Source organism: Miniopterus schreibersii (assembly GCF_964146895.1).
Source record: "Miniopterus schreibersii genome assembly, chromosome: 12".
NCBI lineage: Eukaryota > Metazoa > Chordata > Mammalia > Chiroptera > Miniopteridae > Miniopterus > Miniopterus schreibersii.
Window position 1 is genome coordinate 28,423,177 of NC_138112.1, and position 27,138 is coordinate 28,450,314.

The following is a 27,138-nucleotide window of genomic DNA, read 5'->3' on the forward strand; positions in this document are numbered from 1 at the left end:
CATAAAAAATTTGAACATCCTACCAACCACACAGAATATGATTTAATGTGTTTTAGGCAACAGCAAGCACTAATGAGGTAAACTGAGAAACACCAAATCTGATCTTGTCATTTCCCTGCTTAAAACACCTCAAAGATTTCCTGTTGCCACTAAATATAAGGTGCAGACTCAACACAGCAGCTCTGGGCCTTCATGAGCCTTTCTTTTTCCAACTTCAGTTCTTCATATCTCCTCCTAACCCCATTTGCTCCTTTGACCACAAGGATCAAGGCTGTCTGTACCTTTCTACAGAATTCTCCCTCCATCTGCTTAGAATTCCTTGCTGCCATTCAGCAGAGCTCAGTTCAGCTGTCACTGTCTCCAAGTTTTCCCTGACCTGACCCTATGCCTTTCTTCCAGAGCACTGGCTCATATGTGGTTTACTTGTCATTCCTTCCACCCTGCTCTATGAGCTACTTGAGAACAGGAACCATGTCTTATTCATATTTATCTTTCCCAGTACTAGTGTCATGAGTTAAATTGTGTCCCCCCAAAGGATTTTGAAGTCTTAACTCCCAGTACCTGTGAATGTGACCTTATGAAAATAGGGTTTTTGCTGATGATCAACTTAAGATGAGGTCATTAATATGGACCCTAATCTAATAAGACTGGTAGTCTTATTTAAAAAAAAAAAAAAAAAATGGAAAGTTGGACACAGAGAGACACATACCCAGGGAGAATATCATGTGGAGATGAAGTTGGGGTAATGCATCTATAAACTGAGGAATGCCAAAGATTGCCAGCAAACCACCAGAAGCATGTTGAGAGGCCTGACACAGATAGATTTTCCTCCACAGCCCTCAGAAGGAACCGGTGCCTTGACCTGGACTTCTAGCCTCCAGAATTTTCAGACAATAAATTTCTGTTGTTTAAGTCACCCAGTTGTGGTGCTTTGTTCCAACAGCCCTAGAAAACTAATTTAGCCTGGAGCTGAAAGTTTTTTAATGAATGAATAAAGTAAGTTGCCACATTATTTTACCAGCCTGAGCCCTTTCTTGCACAGTTCATTAAAGCATGCTTATGGGAACAGGATTCAGTGATCTTTATTTAATTCAGTAATTAATTTAAAGAATTACTTTTGGAGTATCTACTTGGTTCATAACACTCCTGAGGAACATAAATAAAAGCATTGTTGTTCCTTCTAAAGCAGTGAGCTAAAGTATACACATCTCTATTAATGTGAAATGCTTGACATTTAAAAGTATACCTATGTCATGTGATTATTTGGCCTTTGAACACATCAATCATTAATTCATTCTGAAAATATTTATTGAACAATTATTATATGCCAGCACTGTACTCCACATGGTCTATTTTATGCAACCCCTACTTTCTAGGATCATATAATTTAGTTGATGAGAGAAGATAAATGCACATAAAAGATTAATTTGTAAAGCGATTTAACCTAACTGCTTACATTTTCTGTGCTTATACCCAGACTGCTAAGAATTGCTGAAGGAAAAATAAATTACTAAAATAGCATTAGCCACTAAACCTTAACTAGACAATCAACCATTCCTTGCAACTTGTCTGCATTTCTTCAATTGACTATCTCTTCCATTTCCCTTAATAGCTATTTTAAAACTTCGGTACTTACTCAAATCTCTGAGCTCACTACTTTGAGTAAAATAGTCATTTTACTCCTTCTTGGTCAATGACCACACTTTCTTGTTAGAGTAAATCAAAGATGAAAACTCCTTTAATGCCCTGCCGTTAAACCTATATTCTTTTTTTTTAAATATATCTTTATTGAATTCAGAGAGAGGAAGGGAGAGGGAGAGAGAGATAGAAACATCAATGATGAGAGTTGTCGTTGATCGGCTGCCTCCTGTATGCCCTCGACTGGGGATTGAGCCCACAACCCGGGCATGTGCCCTGACCAGGAATCGAACCTCGATCTCCTGGATCTTAGGTCGATTCTCAACCCCTGAGGCACTCCCTGCTGGGTGAAACCTATATTCTTAACCTTTATCTACAGCATCCCTTTCTCCTTTCCTCCTAACTCAGGAGAAACTGTCCTCCTGTCTCCATTTATTAATGTATCTCAAAATATTTATTAAGCACACTATCAGGGAATAAGTATAAATTGGTGAGTGCAAAATATATGATTCCTGTCCTGAAGCCTGTATTCTGCCTAAGATTACTTGTTGCTTTCATCTGAATTACTTTCAGTTTCTCAAATAAGCCATGTCATCTCTCAACTCTGGGTCTTGGAATGCATACTTTCCTCTGCAGGGATGTTCTCTGCCCACATCTTTTTCCTGGCTCACTTGCATCTTCCAGGTCTCTGGTTGGACATCAGGACCTATAGTTAGTCTTCTATGACACTCCTCCCCTACTTAAGCTAGATGGCCCACCTATGTGCTCCCATAGCCCCTGCTCATCTCTTATCAACTTACCACACTGGGTTTTTATTGCCTCTTTGTCTTACCCTCCACTAGATAAGAACCATACATCTCTAATTCACTGATATAATTGCAATGTTTATGCCAGTGCTTGGCATAGGATTAGTCCTCAGTAAGTGTTTGTTGAATGAGTTAACTCATTCTATTTAAATAGAAGTGAAAAGGCTGATACAGATCATTGGTTCTACTGGAATTCAACTTAGAAATGAACTACCATAGTAGGTTAGAGTTGGCAAAGACTCAAGTGGTCTTGAAAATTAAAGTGGGGAATGCATTTCAGATGCAGGGAACAGGCAGAACAACATGAAAAACACCACAGCAGGATCAGCTTGCCTGGGGGAGCTTAGCAGCAGAGGAGTGAGGCATAGTGGCAGGAGGATGTGTAGAGTTTCTGTAGCAGGTGAACAGTCAATTTGAAGTAATAGAGCAACATAATGAATGAAGAACTTTAGGGAAAAATAACCTGGAAAACACTTGCAGAATGGGTTGGAGAGTCAGGGAGGGAAAAACTGAAATTGGGCAATACAAATCATAAGCCTTTTACAATAAAGCAGGCATGATCGGATAAGCACTTGATTAGTGAAGCAGCAGGGGAGAGGAATGATATAATTATATTTAAAAATATACACTGAGGCTTCTGATAAAACACGATGACTGCCATATTATACCACATTACAATAAATAGTGTCTGGCAACTCTCTGCCAAGTATCATAATGAGCCCTGGGATTCGGTGATGCCAACCTCAGAGCTTCCAGTTTACTCTGAAATATTAACCTAATTGGAAAACAGAGAAGACAGGAGTAAAAGCCAGTTTTGAAGGGGGGTCATGAGTGCTTTTTTTCAAGCCTGTGAGTTTCAGGTGACAAATCAAGCCCAAGAGAGTGCTGGAGGTACAAAAGTTTGGGCACTTATCTGCACAGCAGTGGTAATTGAAACTATGGAAATGGCTTACCTACAACAAAGAGATTATGGAGAGAGTAGAGTGCTATGGAGTGTGCCTTGAGGAATAACTATTATTCTAGCGAAGTGTTCATCAAATTCAGTGTGCATCACCAGAGTTTCAGATTCAGGATTACCTGGCGTGGGCTCCAGACTTCGCATTTCTAACAAGCTCCCACATGATGTTAATGCTCCTGAGGTGAGGACCCCACTCTGAGAACCACTGTTTCAGAGCAATGAAGTGAAAATAAATAAAACCAAGAAAGAAATAATAAGAGAAGGAGCCGGGCAGTATAATGTTATGAACCTAGGAATACAAAAGTAAACAGTAGAGTTGTGTGAAATGGAGAAAGAGCCAAAAGCCCAGCAGAAATGTTTAAGGCTTTTAAAGGACAATTCTGTATCAATATGATTTCCATTAGAAAGGAAGGGAGAGCTAGATACACGTGTAACCACTCAGACCGTAAGAATTAGATGCTGTATGAGTTTCCTGATGCTGACATAACAAATGACCACAAACAGGGTGGCTTAAAACAAGAGAGATTTATTCACTATGGTTCTGGAGCCTGAGAGTCTAAAATACAGCTCAGCAGGATTGATTCCTTTTTGGAAAGTTCTGAAGGAGAGTTTGTTCCATGTTTCTCTCTTAGATTTTGGCGGTTTCTGGCAATCTTAGGTGTTCATTGACTTGCACATGCACCACCCCAGCCTCTGCCTCTGTCATCACATGCATTCCCCCTGAGTGTCTGGGTCTAGATTTCCTCTTCAAACAAGGTCACCAATCATTGGATTAGGACCCACACTAATCCAGTAGAACTTCATCTTAAACAGATTATATCTGCAAAGGCCCTGTTTCCAAGTAAGGTCCCATTCACTGTCCCAGGGCTTACGACTTCAGCATACCTTTGACGGGACACAACTGAAACCATCACAGATGCCGTGTGAGTAGACTGTGGGGTAGGGAACACGATGGGTGAGACTGAGAAGGATGTGTGTGTAAGGGGACAGAGTGAGTAACTGTACAGTGTTTAAAGGCTTCTGCTCTTAACAATTAGGAGGCTGTGGTGAGTTTAATTTTCCCGATAAGACAAAACCAGAAGAGAAGAAAAGCATTGAGTAAGAGATGGAACAGTCTAGAGGGGGAAAAGGAATGATGAGTGGGGGGAGAATTTAAGTTTAGAAAAAAGGACTGATGTTTATTCCTTTGAACAAAGGGAAAGCAGAAAAGATAAGTTTAGGCATGGGTACTTTTCACAATAAAATAGGAATTAAAGTGATGTGCTAAAATGTGTGAGTGTATTATGAGGTACACAGAAAAAAATAGGAACATTGTCGTAAATTAGTAGAGTAATCTGTGAGATTTTTTTAAGCAGGATTGAGCATACTCAGCCAGTGCCTTGGGAATTTTAAACAGAACCACTTTTTTCAACCCCAAATTTTGTCTTTTGAACCCAGGAAGAATCCGAAAAATGTGAAAATAAAGCTTTAGTTTTTAATTGTCTATACCTACAGTGCCCAATGAGATGGATTAGTGTCTCAAGTGAAATAGAAAAGTGCATTTCTGGTATTTATTTAAGCAAAGTTTTCTTTCTAAAGGGGAAGAGATGTGAAATAGTCTGTTATCTGTGTAGACCACACCCACTGCTAAAGTATTTTTGTTGTATTTTTGTTCTGAACCAAAATGCATGTACATTCAGAAGTTAAGTTGCCTGTGTGGGCAGGTGTTTTTTATGAGGGGGGCCAGCGGGGTTCAGTTTGGATTCTGTGTTTCCTTTCATAAAAACATGTAGCTAGAATGTACAGAATGCCACTCATGTTTTCCGTGAAGCAGTAAACACCTCACCTACCAGGTCCTAGATCAACTCTGCCAGAAGCAGTCTGCTTAATAATATGGGATTGTTTAGAGAAGCCCCGAAAGTGCTCTCCTAGGCAAGTCACATCAAAGGAAGTTGAGCCAAGTTACTGAATGACTGACTACAAGACATCATGGGGCTCAGTTCTCTACACCCACAATGAATATGTGGGTACACTGTAATCATATGACTCTTTTAAGCATTTGGGTTTTTATTCTGAGCTTCTCGAGCACAGTATCAGTCTGTGTTGCCAAGACTTCTGCTTCCCTCCCCGCCTCTCACTGACACCTCCTCCTCGGCGTGGGCAGGCAGCAAGGGGAAAGGGGGGACTGCGTTCCTCGTGTTCTTTATAGGGTGCGGAAGAGATTTTGTGTGAAAAGAGGTTAAATTAGAGATTTTAAAGAGACTCAGACGTTCCCTATGCCTACACCTCCCGTGTTAATGCAAGGGATTGCAATTTGGGGATACGCAAGAAATACAGAAAGGGGAAGCCAGCTTTAGGCATGAAAGTAAACCTGAAATTCTGTGTGCACATCACATGTTTGTCAAACAGATAACTTTTTAATTGCTTGGGGAATTAGGTGTTTAAATTTCACATGCTTTTTTTCCCTTGCTAAAGTACTGAAATGTTCAGATTTTTCTTCCATGATTTTACTTATATTTTTCATTGTCCGCTTTGTTTATTACTAGCACACACCATAGGCTTATTTTGTATAATTCTTAACAGCCAAGCATTTCAAAGTAGATAGTGTTAGGGTCAGTGTTTTGGGTGAGACCTACCAACTCTTTTCATGGAGTTAATTTTATAATTGATTCTTCTACCATCACCTAATGATCCAGGGCTATTTCTTAATCATGGATACTTCTTTCAAAGTAATGACCAATTCTCTAAATTAGCCTCTTCCCCAAAATCAGTGTTTTTGCTATTTTTCAATGTTTCTTACTCACATCTTGATGAGTTTTACTGTATTTATCCTGTTAGGGAACCACCTAGCTTATCTCATCATAAATACGTATTTTGAGGGTTTGTCAGACATCTCTGTCTCAGTCTGCAGCCCAGTGGGGCTGGGATGTTATGAGCATCATGTGACCTACGTCAGGGCAGCTGACTGTCATCATCTAGTCAGTCTGCAACCCAGGGGATGTGTTGGTTTGAAAGGTGCATTTTCTTTTATTAATTCTAACTTAGCCTTCAAGACACAGCTCAAATGTTAAACTCTTGTTGGTTCTTTTCCTGCCCCTCTGAGTAAATCATACGCCCCCTGGATTCACATAACTCTAGTACCATGAGAGAACTCATCCTAACCAGTTAAACCATGTCAGTGTGTTTAGATGTCTGTTTTTCAAAACAACCTGAGAGCTTCTGGAGACAGGAGAACTTTTATTTATCAAGCATCTATTATATGCCAGTTACTATAGGACACAGATATACTTATTCCCTTATTACAGATCACGAGTTTTACACAGTGAGGAGGTAAAAGAATCAGATGCAAAGCTGGCTGTGCTATTGCCCATTCCAGGTTCACCTGAAGCGGGGCAACACCTTCACAGTTATTGACTGCAACTAATGGCCCTCGATTTTTCAGTTGTCCTTCACTCATGAAAGGCACCAGCTTCATTTTTTTTTTAATCTTCACCCAAAGATATGTTTATTGATTTTAGAGAGAAATAAAGGGAGAGGAAGGGGGGAAAAAAAACAAACATTTATGTGAGAAAGAAATATCTATTAGCTCCCTCCTGTATGCGCCCCAGCTGGGGTTAGAACCCGGAACCTAGGCATGTGCCCTGACTGGGAATCGACCCTGCAGCCTTTTGGGGTGTGTGATGATGCTCCAATCAACTGAGCTATCTGGCCCACCAGCTTTATTTTTAAGGCTGGCATATAATATAAATGAATGGCATATAATATAAAACTTATGAGTTGTTTACTTCTGGAACTTTTAATGTGATATTTCAAATAGTGGTTGACCATGGGTAATTAGACCATGAAAAGCAAAACCACAGATAAGGGGTACTACCATATATAAGTGGCCTTGTTCTATTGTATAGCATAAAACAGACAAAAATCCCTGTCATCATGAAGTGTATATTTTCACCAAGGAGACAGACAAAAAATAAAATAAACTACATACATGGCTTATGTAGTATGTTGCAAGGTAATAAATGCTAAGGAAAAATGAAAAGTAGAGCAGAATAAGGAAGTGGGGTGCATGATTAAGGGACAGTGTTAAATAAGTAGGTCAAGTTCAGGCTCCTGGGGAAGTTGATATTTGTACAAAGCTCTGAAGAAAGTGTATTCCAGGCAAAGGGAACAGCTAGAGCGAGTGCCCTAAGTTGGAAGTGTGTCTGGTGTGTTCTAGAATTATCAAGTCTGCGAGTGTGTCCAGAGTGGAACGAAGGAGGGGCATATTAGATAATAAGGGGAGAGAGTGTTCCTATATTGTAGGCAGCCTGCTCCTGCTTTGCCAGCGTGGACGCAAGGAACATCCAGTGCCTCCAAGCTGATCACTTGGATTTGGTCCTATGCTCAGTAGTCCTAGCCCACATTGCCTTCACGGAGTAGTCCTGCAAAAAGCACTGGCATCCTCTTAGTTTAGAACATTGCTTCAGCCAGGTTCAACCACCTTCACTCATACGAACCCACTCGTGGATCATTATTTCCATAGTGTTCCTGGTCAGTCCTTTCTTTTACATTATGTTGGCTGTAAATAACAACAATGCATAGCATGTATTCAGGGGGTGTTGTTGAATAAATAGATATATGAGTGAGTTAGTAAATTAATGAATTAATGAATGAATGGAGACAGATTAAATCTTATAATACAGATGGATATTCTACCTATAAACAAAGTTGTATCCTGGATGTAAAAGTAAGCTGCACATTTAATTATGTTGAATTAAATATCTGGAATATGATTGTGTTGATTAAATGTTGATTCTTTTAAAATGTATTCATTTTCCATCAAAGTAAGAGAAAACAGGAAAGTTTCTTAGTTTTGTGACTTCAGAGACATTCTCTGGCTCTTTATAAATTTTTTGTTTTACCTTGAGCAGAGTCATCAGTTAAAAACAAGTATTTAAACTAATTTCAGAAAAAATGTTATTTACTTTTTAGTGATATAATTTTGTCTACAGTATCTATAGTGATTTCATTGTCTTGGTACAATCTTTAACTTCTGTTGTCAACTACATAGTTATTCCCTTTGTTGGACTTAATCTTGTTTATGGTAGTGATTTGTTTCCTTTGCTCTTCTGTAACCCAGATTGTCTGTGGCATTTACTGTTGACATGGTGGATGTAAATCCGAGTCCCTGGATTTGTTTGAACTTTTTCTTTCTACAGCATGGGATGACTTCTGTACTGCTACAAGTGCAGTGGATTGATCCTATCATGTGGCTATGAAACTTTTGTAAATATATTTTTAGATATCCTTATAATCATCTATAAATACAAAGTAATAGGGTTAGAAAACATGAGCTGATATGTCTTTTAAATTTCATAGGAAAAGCCAATTGGGTGCATTTTATTTATTCTGGAACATTTGCTTGATAAACAGATTTTTTTAATCTGAGGCAAACAAATACATTTATAGATCTGTGGACGTCAAAGCATGAATAAAGAAGAATTACCCACTTCAGTAGGAAATTAGATAACACTAATTTTAATTGCCCTATCAGCTTAAATCCATTTTCTATTTATTTTTGACAACTATTATAGTTCATATAACAAAAAAATAATTTTATTTCAAATATGACTTCAAAGGTGTTACTTTATAATTTACCATGCCACTATTCCTCCATTAACTAATCATTTGTGCCATCTTAAGAGCATATAGTTCTATTCAATATTTATTCAATATAAGCATAGTAAAATGGAGTATTTTTAAAGTGTTTTTCATTATTTTCATATAAAGTGCCAAAAATGTTTGTGTTTGAGTTTTTTAATTAGGTTACTAGGTATGTGTTGTTAAAAAAAAAATGTCTTATGCCAAGTAAGTTACAGAATTTTTTTTTTGTTTTTACTAACAAAAGCACTTTATTTATATCTATCTTTCTGAGTAATTTGACTGTTAATTGTCATTATAATTTTAAAATGCAATAAAAATATATGGTACAGGTATTATATTGAATGCACGTTTAATCATATTCTGAAAAGAATTTTTTATACTTCTAAAGATTCTATAACTCATTTTTCTAAAATGGCCTCATAATGATTTTAATAGCTATTCCTGTTATCATTCCATATCTTTATATAAATAAAAGTTTTGTAAGCCATAGGACAGTAAAATTTATCTCTCAAAATAGAAAATTGCCATGTTTAAAATTATTTGATATCCTATAGTATGTTATAAAAGTAATAGTCAAAGAATATTATCTGTTTCTTTATTCTTAAGAACGTATATGGAGATAATTTATTTTGTTTGTGTGACTAGCCTCACTATTAGTTAGTAACAGTAAGTACCAAGAAGTGTGAAAATGTGACAAGTGGCCAGCGAAAAAAACTGGAAATGCAAGCATCTAGCTTCTTTTCTTTATCGTCTCTGAAATTATTACTTAAATACCCAGTGTATCTTCTTTGTGGCTCTTGTCTCAAAATTTGGGGAATTTTCTAACAGTTGTACTTTTCATCTTGAAATGTCAAGAGTATCTAGGTCTCTATCCAAACAATTGGCAACGCTTCTGTTCTCTCTGCTAGAGAAACAACAACAAAGAAGATGAGCCATAAACTCGAAGTGAGCAAAACTGTACTTGTGTTTTGCCTGGATCACCAAGGATCCTTTCACACTTTTGCCTGATCCCTATTTTGGCCAGTCACCCATTAGGAGCTGATTAGCTAGGGAACAGCAATTAAGGCTACAGTCATGAAGTAGAACAAAACTAATGGACACATGGGATTGACTTCAAGAGCTTTGCCTCATAGGCATTAATTAACAAGCCTTCAGATTGTTATAGAACAAATCAACCAAAGTAGAACCCTTACTGTTATTTATCACTGTTATAATAATTGAGGATGAAAATTTTTAGACTGTTGAAATGTGCTAATTGCATGTTCTTAAAAAAAATTTAAAAAAGACTTATTTTTCTGTTTCTTCCCCACAGGTTTAGGCTTCAGTATTGCAGGAGGTGTGGGAAACCAGCACATTCCTGGAGACAACAGCATTTATGTAACTAAAATCATAGACGGAGGAGCTGCACAAAAGGATGGGAGGTTGCAAGTAGGAGACAGACTATTAATGGTGAGTGTGACTCAAGCAAAGCTATGTGTGTATTTATAAAGCTCTTGTTTCTCAATGTATGAATCTTAGTTGGTTCAGGCTGTCATAACAAAATACCCTAGACTAAGTGGCTTAAACAACAGAAATATTTTCTCATAGTTCTTGAAGCTGGGAAGTTGTGGATCAAGGTTTTGGCCCATTCGGTTTCTGGTGAGGTCTCTCTTCCTGGCTTGCAGACATCTATCTCTCTTCTCTGTGTGTCCTCACATGGCCTTTCCTCTGTGCTTGTGCTGAGAGATCTCTCTCTGTCTCTTTCTCTTCTTCCAAGGCCACCAGTCCCACTGGATTAGAGCTCTACCCTTAACTCATTTAATTAATAACTTTAATTACCTCCTAAATACCCTATCTCCAAATACAGTGATATTAGCAGTCAAAACTTCAACATATGAATTTGTGGGGCGGGGACACAATTCACACCATAGCAATGACCATGGGCAGAAATAGAAAAGAAGGGAGAGCAGATTTTGTGCTAAGAGATCACCCAAGTACACATACAATTGTATCTGATTTGTCGAGATTTTAAAAACAGACATCTAAATTTTCACCAGTGCTTATAGATACACAAGGTGCAGAGATTATATGTTGTTTTTCCAAGGTAATCCATATCCTATTAACCAGAGAGGCTGCTAACGCCAGACTGCTAGAGAGGTGGGCTTTGCATAGCAAAGGGAACAACACTCTCTGGTTTATTGATGTGTACATTTCTATGTCCCTCTGTGGTCCTTTGTTCAGTCAGTGTGGACGCTGTCCCTGACTTCCAAGAATTCATGAACTGAGTCCGCATGTGTAAACAGACCCCTTCCTCCTCTTTCCTCAGACAGTGTTACAGCTATTACATTTGCCAGCTGCCCACATGCTTCAGGAGCCCTGGAAATGATTGATGCCAACACATGGCCACCCTCTCTAAGCCATGGGTTATATGCTAAACCAAGGTAACATAAGACAGTTATAAGCAGTAAAACATTTGGGGTTTAATTTAATAAAACTGCTTCATCTCCATTTACTCTTTTATATCAAATCTATAGGATAATAACCAATACTGAAAGTTAATAGAAGATAGCTCTCAAGTAAGATAAATATATTTAGTCTATATCTACCCTTAGAAAATAGAGCCTCTGTATGTCTGCAAGGATCCATTACCTCCAACACTTTCATGAGAGGTGTTTGGGAAGGATCCACCTATACAGTCTTTGCAGAATAGTAATTTCTAGGACACTTGCAAGTTTTGTGGGCTGAACCTCAAAGTTCATTGTGCCCACTTCCCTCTTCTAGACAGCTTTTCTTTAGTTTCACTCTAATTTCATAGTTGTCAATGACTTTTTTATTGAATTATTTAGACAAGACCTTTATAACATACTTGATATTTTGCCTTTAACTCTTTTCTGTATACTTTTAAAAGTACTTTCCTATAATGTAACATATATTTCTCACAATGGCCTATTTTATATAAACAAAAGGAAACAGATATAGAGAGACAGACTAGCTTGGCATGGTCATATAGTTAACAGCAAAACTGGGTTTCAAATCCAGGCAATCTGGCTTGTAACCACTAAGCATAGTCTTTACATTTGTTTCCTAGAATTTGTCAGCCAGTTCTTTCCTTCCTTTAGTTATCACTCAGTCATTTATTAATTCCTTTATTTAACAAGTAATATATTGAGCACCTGCAATTTCCCACGCACTAGCCAGTACTCAGAAAGCAACTCTGGCAGGAGAAAATGTATGGGCAAAAATGTAGTATTAAGTATTTTAGTCGAAGTTGCACCCGTGAAACCATCACCACCATTAAGGCATAAATATATCCATCATCTCCCAAAGTTTTCTCCCATCTTTATCATTACTACTAATAATAATATTATTGTTATTATTATTATTATTATCATTTGTGTGTTTATGTGCTAACAACACTTAACATAAGATCTAACCTAAGCAAATTTTAAGTATATAATACAGGCACTATGATTAATAGTAGAACTATCATTTTTATTCTTCAGACTTTCTGAATTTTTTTGTTTTCTTTGTTGTTTTTGTACCTTTCATCTAAGAGCTCGTTCTTAGGAAGTTGTGTCTTTTGAGCCAGAAGATTTTGGGGGGGCTATAAGACCTAACAAATTCATTTTAAGGATATAAACTTCATTGTTTGTTGACTTAGGAATGAAATGAACTGAGATATTCATCTTCTACATAGTGCTAAATTGAAATGAAGAGGACAGTTTCATTCTAAAGTAATAACTGCTATCCTAGCCAGTTTTGCTCAGTGGTTAGAGCATCAGCCAGCAGACTGCAGGGTCCTGGGTTCGATTCCTGCCAGGGGCACACACCTCCATTGCAAGCTCGATCCCCACCCCAGTCAGGGTGTGTGTGGGAGGCAACCAATTGATTTCTCTCTCTCACTCTTCCACTCTCTCTGAAAAGCAATGGAAAAGTTAACCTCAGGTGAGGATTAAAAAAATAATTTAAAAATAAAATAAAAAATAAAATACAGTAATGACTGCCATCGATAGTTACTGATGTGACCCAGGACTCATCGTTCTTCTATAAGAGTTTGGTTGTAGACAACTCTTCTGGTATTTCTTCAACTGCTGCTGTTGTAATCCCATTCTAGAAGCTGTGTGCTGATTTCTTAGGGTTCTGTTTAAATTTCTAGCTTTATTTTCAAATTTTTATAAGAACTTGAAATCTAAATAATTCTGTGAAAACTTTCCAGGCGGCATGCTGGGGTTTTTTTGTTTTGTTTTGTTTTTTTACCATTTTCTTGACATTCATTGTAGATACAATGATTTCAAAAATAGCTGTGACATAATCCTTAACTGTTTTGAGTGTTAAAATAAAGAATAGCTTTAAAAAAAATGAACCTTCAACAATAATAGGCCTCTCCTCTCTTACGTAAGGAAAACATAATTATTACTTCCAAGGTAACTGTCAAGCTGAATTTAAAAATGAAAGAAAATGATTCATTTTATAATATTCTGAAAGAAAAAGTATCATGAGGGAGAAAATAGAGAAAAAAATAATCATGGAAGCTACCTCAAAAGACCAATTATCTTGCTTTACCCCCAAAATATTTATTCATGCTTTTCCTCTGTCATTTTCCCACCTCCTCTTACCTTTACTACTCTACATTCATGTGTTTTCATCCATGTTCTAAAACCACATTTCTTTCACCGGTTTACTCAATGCTCTGATTTTCAATCCTGGTTGCACATTTGAAAACTGTGCTAAGTTTTTGAACTCTGGATTCCTAGGCTTCAGTCAACCCTGAATAACCAAATTAGAATCTCTGGAGTAGGAGCCACACTTCATTTTTTTTTTAATTTTTGTTAACTTTTCCAAAGGGTTCTAATGTGCATCCAGGTTAAGCACCACAGCCCTCCCTTTGCCTAGTCACATCGGAGCCCGCTCTGCTGTGCTCCACTGGCCCTCTGAGGGGGCTTCGGTGGTAAGGCCCATTCTGTGAAGCTGGTACAGCATCATTCAGCAATTTCCAGCAGTGGGCTGGCAGGCATTTGCAAGTAGTTCATCCTTCAAACTGTGTCCCCTGCAGTTGGAGTCACTTCTGAAACAACAGGGGGGAAAACATGGATAATTATTTCTTGGGTTTCTTTCTAATTTTTCCCAATTTAATAAAATTATAATGCAATGCAATTGCAATGACATTTTATGTAAGCCTTCCACTATATTGTTGTTGTTTTCTTGTTTATATACAGTTTAACCACCTGTTTTTAGAACCTGCTCATGGTTATCATATATTGGTGTCTACTTTGGAGTGGTGGTCTTAAAATTCTTTTAATAAAATGCCCTATCCACAAAGAATTGCCTTTAATATATGTATATTTCTCTACTTTAAGTTGATATATATATAACTATGCTAATATATTGTGTACATTTTAAAACATACACAAAAATGGAAAGATGAAGATCAATGTGATAAATATTAATAGTTCAAGTATTTCTTCCTGTACCCAGTGAGTTTCCAGGGGTTCATGTAATACTCTCCATTGGAGTGACCGCTACTATGCAGAAGCTGGAGTCAACCAACACATCACTATCAGTTTCGCTCTCTCACTTTCTCTCTCTCTCTCTCTCTCTGGAATAAGATTAAGAAATACATCAATAATTAATGCAGGAGGAAGAAATCTACACTGTTGGAGCTTTCATATTGTTTCTCATAAGCTGATGTGACCTGGTGCTCACATTCCAGACCAGCCTTTTATCCTCATATCCTATGCCTGACACCTAGTGAGTGTCCAATAATTGAGTTGTTGGTTGAATGACTTTCATTCCCTATCCTTTCTTCTGTGGCTCAACACAAGTGTAAAATAGAAACAACACAGATACCTCATTCTCCCTATATAATAGGGAATTTTTAAAACTTTTCCTTTGGTTTGCAGTACTGTTACTTTTTAACTTATTTGGCTTATTATTTCAACATTTATTAAGTGCCTACTATTTACAGTGTGTCAGCTGGGGAGATGCCAGGATGAAATGATCTGATCATTGCCCTTGAAGTCAGTCTCTGAGGTGGGAAGAGGCACTGCAGGATGAGGTGTTGTGGAAGGGGGTGATTATTTTCACAGAAAGAACCCTGCACAGGAAGAAACTATTTCCAGTAGCAGGATCAGCAGAAGCACTATGTCTGATTATGATGTTTGATTACTATTTATATACTGCTTTTTATTATACAGTGTTTTTTCAGGTTCATACTATTATTCCTTTCTTGTAAACACAAGTTAATTAACAAATAAATCATATCCATATTTTACCTGTAAGAAAATTAATGCTCAGTAAATATGTTAACTGATCAAAATTCTTGAATCTAAGATTTGAAACCAGATCTGATTCTATATTCAATATTACTTTCATTATACCAAGTTGACTTTATTTCTAGAAACACTTAAAGTTAAAATATGGCTCATTATTTTTAATAAATTTCAGTCAATTCACTGAGCATGAAAAATCACCTTCCTTCTTTCCCATTCCAATTTCCATCACTCATGAGATCTTGCTATGTGTATTTCATAATGCAACCACTGCACTTAGTTGATGTTCTTTCTTACTTAAACTTCTGTTCTTGTTCATTTAGAAAAAATAGAGTTAATTTGATTTTAGCAATAACTAATACATGCTCATTTCTGAAAAGAAAAATAAGAAAGTATTTATTATTCAAAGGTAACCATTATTAGTGTTTCCTATTTATTCATAGTTATTTTAAAAATCAATTTTTCTACAAGAATTAATTTCAATGTACTGCAGAGATTTTAGTTTTTGATTTATGCATATTTGTTTTCATACCATTAACATTACTATGTTAGATTGGTCTCCTTTTAAATTTATATTACAACCTAGTAGTCAAAGACTTTGTCTCCTTTTTAAAAGGCTAACTTTGGAGTTTGTAACTTTTTTAATGTTTCTAGACTCTCGCATTCACTTTGATGTCCCTCATCACCTCCCAGTTTGTCCCTCCGCATAGCTATTCCTGAATGAATATGGAAAGGCCAGGCTCTTACCATCAGTACTTTGTTCATTCCTCCATGTCACCACCCTCTCATGCCCCACACCTCCCATCTTTGTACCATCAAAATACATATATGCTTACTCTCTTTAGAATTCTCACCACCTGCCATGTTCCCTGAAGCAATTCTCCTGGTACCTCTTCCTGCAGCTGGTTTGCCCTCTCTTACCTGCATTGTCCTCAAATTCAGCTCTCCCTCCTCTATTTGAGAGAGTGAGTCACCTTACCTCCACCCTCTCTTTCTTGGCCTCAATCCATGTATGGTCCTATTGCATACGTCCTAATGGACACACAGACAAGCTGCACATATGCACCCCCTCCTGCCCCTGCCGTGTGTAACAGACACACACTCCATGGAAATACTTCATTCAAATGCACATGATTTTTTTCCTGAAACCAGGCCAGTTGCTCAGTGTTCACTATTATAGGCAGATACTCAATGCAAAAGAAAAGAAAAAAGACAATAACAACAATGACAAGAGCAACTAGCCAATCAGTATAATGTCCCTTCTGTCTTTGTACAATCAGCTCCAGCTGTAGGCCTTTTATCTTGAGAGTTCATAGACTGCACACACGTAATTAACCCAAATAAACCCACTTTTGTGAAAAACATTTTGAAGACTTCAGCACAAAAGAGCACTTTTTGATCCAGATCCTGTACTATTCTGAATTTTTTTTTTTAAAAAAAACCACACATAATCCTCATCAACAGTACCCTAATTAAACTCATCAGTTCACAGATGTTTACAGGAAAATGCTCAGCAAAAAATTTCACCAAGAATTTCTGTTTCCTGGGAAGAGAGATGGATGATGACAATAGTAATACTAATAAGAACTACTATTAATACTTACTTGAATGTGCCTTTCTCTTTAAATAGGTCAGTACATTTAAATCTATACTCTTTTGAGGCTGTGATTATTACCATACCTATTTTACAAATGTCAAAACTGAGGCTAGCTGAGAAACTACCAGCACCAGGACTCAGATCCTGGTCTGCAGGACACAAAATCATGTGTATTCAATGACTGCAACCTGTTGCCAATATCATACCATTTATTCCATGACTAAAATCTGTGTAAATCTTCCAACACTTCCTTGTCGCAAATAAAAACAGACTGACCTACCACCATTTAAAACTACCATTATTCCTTCAGTATCCTCTGTTTCCCCACTTCTCACCTCCACCCTGTCCTCAATTTGTGCTTTCTAGTCTAAAGGTTTTCCTTGTGGTCTAAGAGCCTCTCAGCAAAGTCATTCTCAGAAAACGTGCTTGAAGGTACCATTTTCTAGCTTGTTTCACTGCCCACCTTAAAAATGGCAAAAGTGCAATTTAACAAGCATTGCCCACATGTCTTTTTCACTAGTAATCTAATAAGCTGTGTGCTCTCTGTACCCTGGGGAGAGAGATTGAGCCCTTGTTAAAAGCAGAGCTCCAGTGCCATTTATAATCTAATCCAGTTGCTTTCTAGTCTTTCGGTGTTTATCCCTTGACTTGCCATCCCCTCTGTGTTATGCCAACAAATTCCTTTTCTATTCTGCTTTATCAGTATAGGTGATTCTGGGGCCCTTGGTCACACTATTCAGAGCCACCGTAGGTAATTTTTGAGAGAAAAATCTACTTCGATACACATTTTAAACTATTGTATATGAGCATCATTTGTAAATAGTCATTGTCCAGGTACAAGTGGTACTGTCCTAAAGTAAGTGATCAAATATATAAAAGAAGGTTTGAAGAGACAGATATAGCAAGCCACATTCCATTTTACTTATTTATCTTTCAACTATGTCAGTGTATTTGGATGATGCAATATAGTCACCACCAATATAGTGGTGACTGGATTAAGCAAGAAGCTTACTGATTACACAGGCTTATATAACACTTCGGAATTTATGTTACTTCTATATGTCAACTTGGAAGGAGACTCTGTCTCTTCAAGGGAGAAAGAATAGATGATGTAAGCCATGGGTTTCAATGAATCAACACTTAAGGGCAGTCTCATTTTCATTTTTCAGGAGGACTGTAATGTAACTGATGCCTCTGCCCTGTGGAGGCTCTGTGACCTCTTTGTCACAAGCAGATATCTTTAAACATAAATTTTTTCATCTGTAAAATGGACCTAATTATTAATATTGCCTAGTGGAGCTGTAACCAGGATCAGTTATATGATTTATGTCAAAACATATACATAGAACACCAAAAACATACAACATGTAGGTTTTAAATGTTAGCTCTTATTATTATTGTTGTTATTTTTCTTATACATAAGGTCTGCCATGATCAATTGTGTTTCCCATATTTGTAGTACCTCTACATTTTCAGTTTCTCCATGGGTCTATTCCATCCATTCATTCCATAAACAACTGTGTCCTTAAAATGTATTAGAGCCCAGCTGGTGTGGTTCAGCGGTTGAGTATCCGACCTATGATCCAGGAGATCTTGGTTCAATTCTTGGTCAGGGCACATGCCCAGGTTGCTGGCTTGGTTCCTAGTAGGGGGTGTGCAGGAGGCAGCCGATCAATGACTCTCTCTCATCATTGATGTTTCTATCTCTCTCCCTTCCTCTCTGTGAAATCAATAAAGTCATATTAAAAAAAAAAAAAAGAAGAAGAATGTATTAGAATGTGTTTCAGGGAAACTGGGACCTTATCTGTCTGGAAGAAGTAATACAGATGAGTATTTAAAGTGTGATCTCTGGAGCCAAACTGACTGGTTTTTAATTCTGCCTCTACCACTTACTAGATCAGTGACTTTGGGCAGGTTTCTTAACCTCTTGGAGACATGCTTTTCTCATCTGTAAAATGAAGATAATTATAATGGCTACCTCACAGGTTGTTGTGAGGTTTGGTTGTGTTAGTATATGTAAAATAATTTAGATCAGTGCCTGACGTGGAATACAGGCTCTGTGTCTACTATGATTATCATTTATTGTTTGCTATATCTCTAATACATAGAACAGTGACTGGCACATAATAGGTATTCAATAAACATTTGACCAATGAATGAACAAGTGCTAGGCATTGGAAGCACAAAAGAATTTAAGAAAATGTTTCTTGTCTAGAAAAAATCACAGGAACCTATTGAGATGCTTACAGCTTACTGGAGAGTCCACAGTCAGAATTCATACTCTTCAGTCAGGTTCAGTTTCCTCCAGTTCCAGGGTCCTTAATGTGGGCTACACCAGCAAGCATTAAGTGGCACATGGAATTTATATAACAACATGAGGCCAGAAAAAAAAAAGCAATGCTGAAAGGTATTTTGTGACTAACGTGCTAACCAGATAGTACAGAAAATATGTAGGGATCTAATCTTGGCACATTCATTTAATTCTACATTATTTCAGCAGAAACTTATTAAAGAATAATGTCATAATGAAACAGTAGCCAAATAAGAATAACCTAGGTATTTAAAATACTTCCTGAATATTTTAAAACCATTGAAGAGAAGCACTGCCGAGACCCGCTGCCCTGCCAGTGCCATGGAGTGATAACTGCGCTGGTGTCCCAAGGTTTTTCTGTCCAATAAACGAAGAGGAGTTGCTGTAAAAGCCCATGGCAATAGTGTACCCTTGAACTTGCTCACCTGCCAAGCCCTAGGTCCCAACATCAGCACTCTTTCTTTAGAAAATTGACTCATGTTAAATGAGACATTTTATGGGTACGCTTTTTAAAGTGAGAAAAGCCAGGTTTGGTGAATCTGTAGGAAAATGGGGCTTTCCTATAGTTGGTATAAGAGTAAACTGGTCCTTGTTTGCAGAGGGCACGCTGGGAGTAGGTATCAGAGGCCTTATGCATGCAGTTTGGTCCAGCAATTCTACTTGTATGATTTATCCTGAAAAAATTATCAAAGTTGTACACAAATACAGAAAAGATTTACTTCAACATTACTTATACTGGAAAAAAAATTAGAAGCAAACTAAACACTCTTCAGTAAGAGATTAGTGAAATCATTGTTATAGTCAGGCAAGACTGCTCTGTAGAAAACAAAAATCATATTGTCGAAGTACATTCAAGATACAAACAAATGCGCTCTCTAGGTTTAAAAAGCAGATTCCAAAACAATGTGTATAATATGGTCAGAATTGTTTAGAGAAATATATCCAAATAGGGAGGTTATGGATAATTTTTATTTTCTTCTTTTTTTTAGTTCAATAAAGATGAATTACTTCTGTAATCACAAATATTATGGCATAATAAGAAAGACATTTGATGGCTGCTTTCCTTTTTTCCACAAAGAGTGTTCTGCTCGCCTTTATGATGTGTTGCTTCATCACAGAAAAAGGCAGAAGCAACCTTACTTTTCAGCATCAACAGCTGTACCTTATCTGCTTTGCCTAATGCCCTCAATCCGTCTGTTCTGTCAAAGTATGATAGAGATACTGCACTGTAATCATTGCAATTTAATCTTTAAATCAGATCAACATTCTATGTACCTTCTTGCCTGAGTATTTCTCTTCACCTGCATAGATTTGACTCTAATGTTGAATGTTTTCACCTCTCAGGTAAACAACTACAGTCTGGAAGAAGTAACACATGAAGAGGCAGTAGCAATATTGAAGAACACGTCAGATGTAGTTTATCTAAAAGTTGGCAAACCCACCACCATTTATATGACTGATCCTTACGGCCCACCTGATATTACTCACTGTAAGTACCACACTCCGTGTCATCTTCAAATAGCATGCCAGGTTTGTGAGATTGGAATTCTGCAACAGTTGGCAAAGTCCTATGCTTGTAGCTCCACATTTGTTCAGCCTGCAGGAATACTTCAGAGGGATCCTGCGCTTTACTCCCTCGCTGCCTTACAGGGCTTTAGCTAGTGTTTTGGAGGTGAGACACCCTAATGATTTGGCAGGTCCGCCACTATGGAAGGGCCTAATAATGTATGGTGTAGACAGTGTGGTTACAATAACATAGGGGCAACTCATTTTTAAGGGCTATTTTTGAAGTCCCTAAAGCATAATAGCTCTTATGCCATAATATTTTCTCTTCCTAGCTCAAATCTATATAGTAGCAGAGTGGGAAAGAGAGGCTGGCAAAATAGACCCAGGGTAATACTATGCTTCTTCCTGGGGGAGAGAATCTTGTATTTGAATGGTGAGATTATGGTCCTTAATCACCATCATCACAGCTCTTACTTTACCAGAATTTCTTATATTGGTAGGAAGCCAGAGAAAATTGCCAGTCACTATGGCAGTAGAAAGGGGTTGGAGGTGGGGGTTTACCGGGCGATAACTATGAGACACTGTGCTGCCCCGTGTCTCCTCTTCTTAGTAAGTTGACAAGAATCTTACCTAAGGTTCTGTCTTCAGGGACTAGATTTTGAAGCAACTCTTTTTTTTTTTTTATTAAGTTTAAGAGGCAGTTTTGTTGACATCAGTAAGTTTTCTCATTCTGAGATTTTGAGGAACCAGTTGTCGGGTTGGAAACTCAGAATGTCTTCAGGACCTACCATTAATTAGTACTATGGTCTTAAGCAAGTCAGTTAACCTCTCTTAGATTTAGATGTTTCTCTTGAGAGAAATTTAAAGGTCGGATAATTTTACCTGCCCATTAAGTTAGCTATTGCTTTTCTTAGTGGTGATTCTAAAATGACTTGCCCCAAAATATGTCTTTTTTTCAAGCAGGCAGTAATCTGAGATCAGTCTTACCTTAAGCTATGAAAGAGCTTGAACTTCAAAGTTTTTCAAACTGGATGAACTTAGAAATATCAGCCTTGAGACTCTGTGAGCCACTTCGTGAAGGGCATATAAGGTCAATGTCAAAGAGAGAAAACAAAATCAAGAAATATGTATTGAGTAACTTTAATATATGTAAAACATCATGTAAGGTAATATAGGTGGGATACAAAGGAGATACAATCATGGTTTTCATTGGAAGGAAGACTAATTCAGATATATAAATAGCAACCACATGTGGCAAAATAAAAAGATGTATATGCTAGGAAGGAGGTAAAAAATATATGTCTTTGGGGCACTCAAAGGAATGGGATATCATGTGTCTTTGGAAGATCAAAAAAATCTTTATGCGGAAGGTGGCATTTGAATTTTATCCTGAAGAATGGATGAGATTTTATATCAGAGATGGGACAGGAGGCAGAAATTGTTGAAGTTAATACAGTGGAACAAAGGTCCAGATGTTGGGAAAAACAGGTTTCATTTAGGGGCCATAGGACATGTGTAAGGGAGATTTCAAATGGGCCAATCTTGTAAGAAAGGTGAAAGGAAGAGCAAATATTCAGTACTATCATGGCAATGAAGAGCATTTAAACTAGAGAACCCCCTGGTCAGAGCTGGAATTCCCAATTCTCGGTGTATAAAATGGAGGGGGAGGGGGCAGGAGGCCTAGTTAAGAGCGATTTTCAGTCTCCCAAAAGGGAGATGAGTTAGGGTGGGTGAATAGAAAAGAAAGACCAGAGTTTTTAGTCTTTCTGGGGTGTGAATGCAGCATATTTTGGGGTGTAAGTCTATACAAGAACTTGTTCATAGAAGCCTTCTGCTTGTGGTGATTGGACATTAACTATGTGAAAAGAATGTGCGCTCTGTACTTAGAAAGCTAACATTTTTATTTCAATAGAAAAATTAATCATTGTTCTGAAAGCATGTTGCTAAATCTCTCCTCCAATTCTTCCCTTCACCTAATTACACTGGCTGGGCTTACAGATATAAGTGCTATTACATCTTTCCAATCCGGAAGGTTATTATATGCTTATACATATTAAATGCAGACAAACAGTGGTTCGCCCCCTCCTGGAGGACAAGAAAATCCTTGGCATGTAGCGAAGCCTTTCTATCGAACCACCCACATAACGGGCTTTTTTTCTTTTCTTTTTTCACCTCTTAGCATATTCTCCACCAATGGAAAACCATCTACTTTCTGGCAACAATGGCACTTTAGAATATAAAACCTCCCTGCCGCCCATCTCTCCAGGAAGGTACTCACCAATTCCAAAGCACATGCTTGTTGAAGACGATTACACCAGGTCAGATATGTTTGTTGGTTAATTGGGTTTGTGATCATGACCATGAAGAAGTCGTATTTGCCTGATGTGTCAGTTGTTGCTTTGGGGCTAGCCATTCAAACTCATATAGCCTTGCTTCTGGTGGAAATAGGCAAATACTTGTAAACTTGTGTCATAGTCCTCTGTTAGGAAGTGAAAGCACAAGTTCTTGGTGGAGAAATAGTAATATATATACTTATCCATCACTTTGCCGTTTTTTAAGACTTTCAATATATGATCCTACTTGAGCTTTGTAGCCATACCCTAAGAAAGATATTATTACTTGAGGAGAGAAGATGGTGCTGAGGTTCAAAACGAAGGCAGTAGCATACCAGTATTGCATGTCTGGTCAACGGAGCGGTCAGGCCTGAAACTCTCGTCTTTCGACTATAAATTCCACTTCTTGCCACCAATGGCCACCCACAATTCAATGGAATTGGGGAGTCAATCAGTCCTCTCTCTGGTGCAATAACTCCAAGTGGAAGGGAAAGGAGTGACATTAACTACATGTGGCTTGAATTTAATATGCCCTGTTAATTCTCAAGGGGAACAGAATAGGATTTGGGGACAGAGCTCAGAATCACACTGCTAACCCCACAAAGTAAAACCACAGTTAGCCAGCATGCCTCTGAAAAAGTCTGGCAATTCACAGAGAGGACCAATCTTTAGTATTACTATTAAGGACTCAGTAAATATTGAATAATTAATAAATTAATGGGTAAATAAAGACTAAAAAAATTTTTTCTTTTATATCTTTGTTTTTGTTCCAGTGTAATCTATACTCATTGCATTTGGCGAAATAATGCAAAGATGTTCAAGAAACAAAACTCTCACCCCAAACTCCCCTCAGGGCAACCAGTCTTGAGGTTCCCAATGTGACATCCCGTCATGAACTGTTCATGCCTTCTCCATGTTTATACAAACCCAATAAGTTCATATTTAACACGTTGTTCTGCAACTTGCTTTTCTCAGTGAACAATACTTTTTCCAAAAATGAGATTGCATATAGATATGTACACTTTTTTCTGAAAGTGTTTGTGTGTAAAAATACTAGAGATGAACTCTTTCGATTTTATATCCTGACTATTTAATGAAACCATTTGTCAATCTTTCAAAAAGTAGAGTATAGACTTCCTGTGCTTAAATTGTCTCACTGGTACCCATGCATGCTTTGGTCTTTTCATTTCTTTGCTATTTCTTTTTAAATGATTAAGCATTTTCCATTTATCTTGCCATTTCAGGTTTGCTGAAGTAGCTTGTTATATCTATAGTCAAGGAATGGAATATGGAGATGCCGCAAATGTGCATCAGTGCTGTAAATCAAATATAAACTTACCCCTATGCTGAAATGTCTAATCCCTATGTCCTTATTGAAATGAGGGTGCAGAAAAGAGAATCCTCGTGGCTCTTCAAAAATTGTGTACATATAGGCATCTTTATTCACCAGAGTAATGACCTATTTGCTCTCATCCTCTCTCTAATATTTAATATGATTTTAAACCAAAAATATTTTATCTTACTAGTGCCCTTGGTGAATGAACATTATGAAACCCCCTTTAGAAGTCACAGCCTTTGATAGCTATTTTACATATGCTATCCATCCAATCCTCCCAAAAACACAGAAAGGAGGGCTTGCCTCCTCATTTTAGAGATGTAGAAATTGAAGCCCAAAGATGTTCAGGAACTTGCTTCAGTTCACACAGCTTCTCAGTAGAAAGAACTGGGTACCCTACGAGCTTTAAAATCCTGGCTAGAAAGAAACATTTTCACTTTCTCTTCATTTTAAAAAGGAACGACAAGTCATATAAAAGTTTGCTCATTGTGGAAATATGTGGCTAGAAAGGGATCCAAGAGTTTTGGTAAACTCTAAAGACAAACGTATCAGGACTGAGACCTACTTCTACCACTGACTAACTGTGTGAACTGGACAAATCATTCAGCCACCGCAAGCCTCAGTTTCTTCATCAGTCTAATGGGAATAGTAATCACATCACCTGAACGGGTTGTTGAAATGTTTAAATGACATAATGCACACAAATAACATAACAGTGCTTTACACAATGAATGTTAAATGAACATTATGTATTTACTATATCTATACTTATTATAATTCTTAATCCACCTAAGATGTCACTTGTAATATTTTAAATGGTGCCCCAGGAAGAGAGTCCATTTCTACCTACAGTGCTCTGCCTCAGTACCTTACTTCTTGCCCCACCTCCTTCTTGTCCTCTGGCAAGACAATTTCACTTATAACTCTGCAAAAATCTTCTGAATGGCTGGGGCCTGAGAAACTTTTGAAGTAAATTATATCAGGACACATACAGCTCCACTACTCTCTCACTACTACCATGTCCTCTCACAGGTGCTCTGTGCCGCAGGCATTACCATGGATCTCAGATGTATTTGCTCAGAGGCAAAGTCACTGCCTCATTCATAAATATTTATTGACTACTTCCTACTAGACAGAGAGCAATGCACTAGGAATGTAAAATTGAATGAGAGAAAAAAATCTCTAAGAACTATCAAACCGGGACAAAATATATTTCAACTAGTGAATCCCCCAAGGCTTGTTTGCTGATAATGCAGGCCCCCTCTATGAAGTTTCCAAAAATCTTAATCTATTAATTTTTTTTATCCTGAGATTTTATATTAAGGTATCAAATGCCATTTATCGTGTGGTGGTTTATTATATCCTTACTTAGAAAATTAAAAGTTGGCAACTTTACATTAGCCCTCACTTTTTAAATGGAAAAGTTCTATAAAATCCCGACATGTGGGAACTACGAACAGAAACAAATAAAATTAGATCAGTTCTGTGAAGTGCTCCCATGTTGCCCTAGCAGAGTTCCCTAGCCCCACAGGAGGCATTTAATAAATATTTAAAAGGGAATTTGCGTTCTATGTGAATGTCACAAGAACAGCCTATGGCATCAGAGAAAGTATTAAAGAGGAGATAACTCTGGAGCTGGAGCTTGAAGGAATGTGTAGGCAGTCATCAGAAAGTCAAGAGATGAGGAAGGGCACTCCTGGTAGGGGATAGATAGCACATGCAGACTCAAGGAAGAATGTGAAATAAGATAAAATGAAAACAACTATTACAGCTGAAATGGAAGGTACATAAAAAAAAAAAATAGTGCCTCTCATTAAAGTATCTTTATATTCCTATTCTTTCTCTCAACCTAGTTGTAAGATTAAAATTACATCGAGTAGTAAAAACAAAAAGATTAGTACTATGCACTATTAACACGAAGCATTTTATGTATGTTATTGCCCCTATATTATTTATATGATATTCTTATTCTTGACTTTTACAGAGAACAAAAATGAGTTTAAGTTATTGCTTCATGTCAAACAGCAAAGAAATAGCAGAATCAAAATTTGAATTCTGGTCAGTATGTCTTCAGAGGCCTCAGCCCCACAGCCCCACCTCCCATCTCATGCAGTCTCTTTCCATAGAGAATGTTGGCTAAAGAGAACTTGGCTTATCTTAGGAGACTGGGTTCTAGTTCTGGTCCTACTACTTGCTACCTAGATAACCCTGAACAAGTCATTTAATCTCCCAGTCTCAATTTTCTCATCATGTGATAATATGTGTGAAAGTTGTCATCTTTAGAGGGTTATGTAAAGTCCTTATTTAATATTAAAATTACTAAGATATTATAGTAGTTTATATTTGAGGCCTCCTTTGTATTTTCCTAAAATAGTAAATAAAGGGAATGAATTTTAATGATGGGACTCAGGCTGATGGAGAAACGTTTCTGTGAAAATGGAAACTTCAACAACCTATAAAAACCATATCAAATTGGCAGCCTTTGATTTTATATGCTCATAATATCTTACTCTGTTGTAAGAAACATTTCTCTATTTTCTTCATTCATCCTCACTTTTGTTGAAAAATACCATAAGAATTTTTAAAAGAATTTTCATTACAGTGACTTAGCAGGAACTTTTTAATAAATCTTTCTTACTGTTTAGGGAAATGTATACCTGAGTAAACTAGGAAATTTTGTTTTTCCATTGATTTATGAAAGGGAACATAAACAAAAAGACCTTGGGTAAATTCTCTCCATAGAAAACCTCTTGAGTCCCCTATAAATCAAAGTGATGTAAATA

The 27,138-nt window shown here is 37.3% G+C and overlaps 1 protein-coding gene across 20 annotated transcripts in view; it reads left to right on the top strand.

Moving 5' to 3' along the window:
- Window positions 1–27,138, top strand: part of DLG2 (discs large MAGUK scaffold protein 2) — a 1,618,243-nt gene that overhangs the window by 1,187,105 nt on the left and 404,000 nt on the right. For all 20 annotated transcript variants that reach the window (XM_081155084.1, XM_081155073.1, XM_081155097.1 and 17 more), the window contains 3 exons: window positions 10,337–10,473; window positions 20,525–20,669; window positions 22,866–23,004. In XM_081155084.1, coding sequence (XP_081011210.1) covers window positions 10,337–10,473; window positions 20,525–20,669; window positions 22,866–23,004 — 421 coding nt within the window. The remainder of the gene's footprint in view (window positions 1–10,336; window positions 10,474–20,524; window positions 20,670–22,865; window positions 23,005–27,138) is intronic.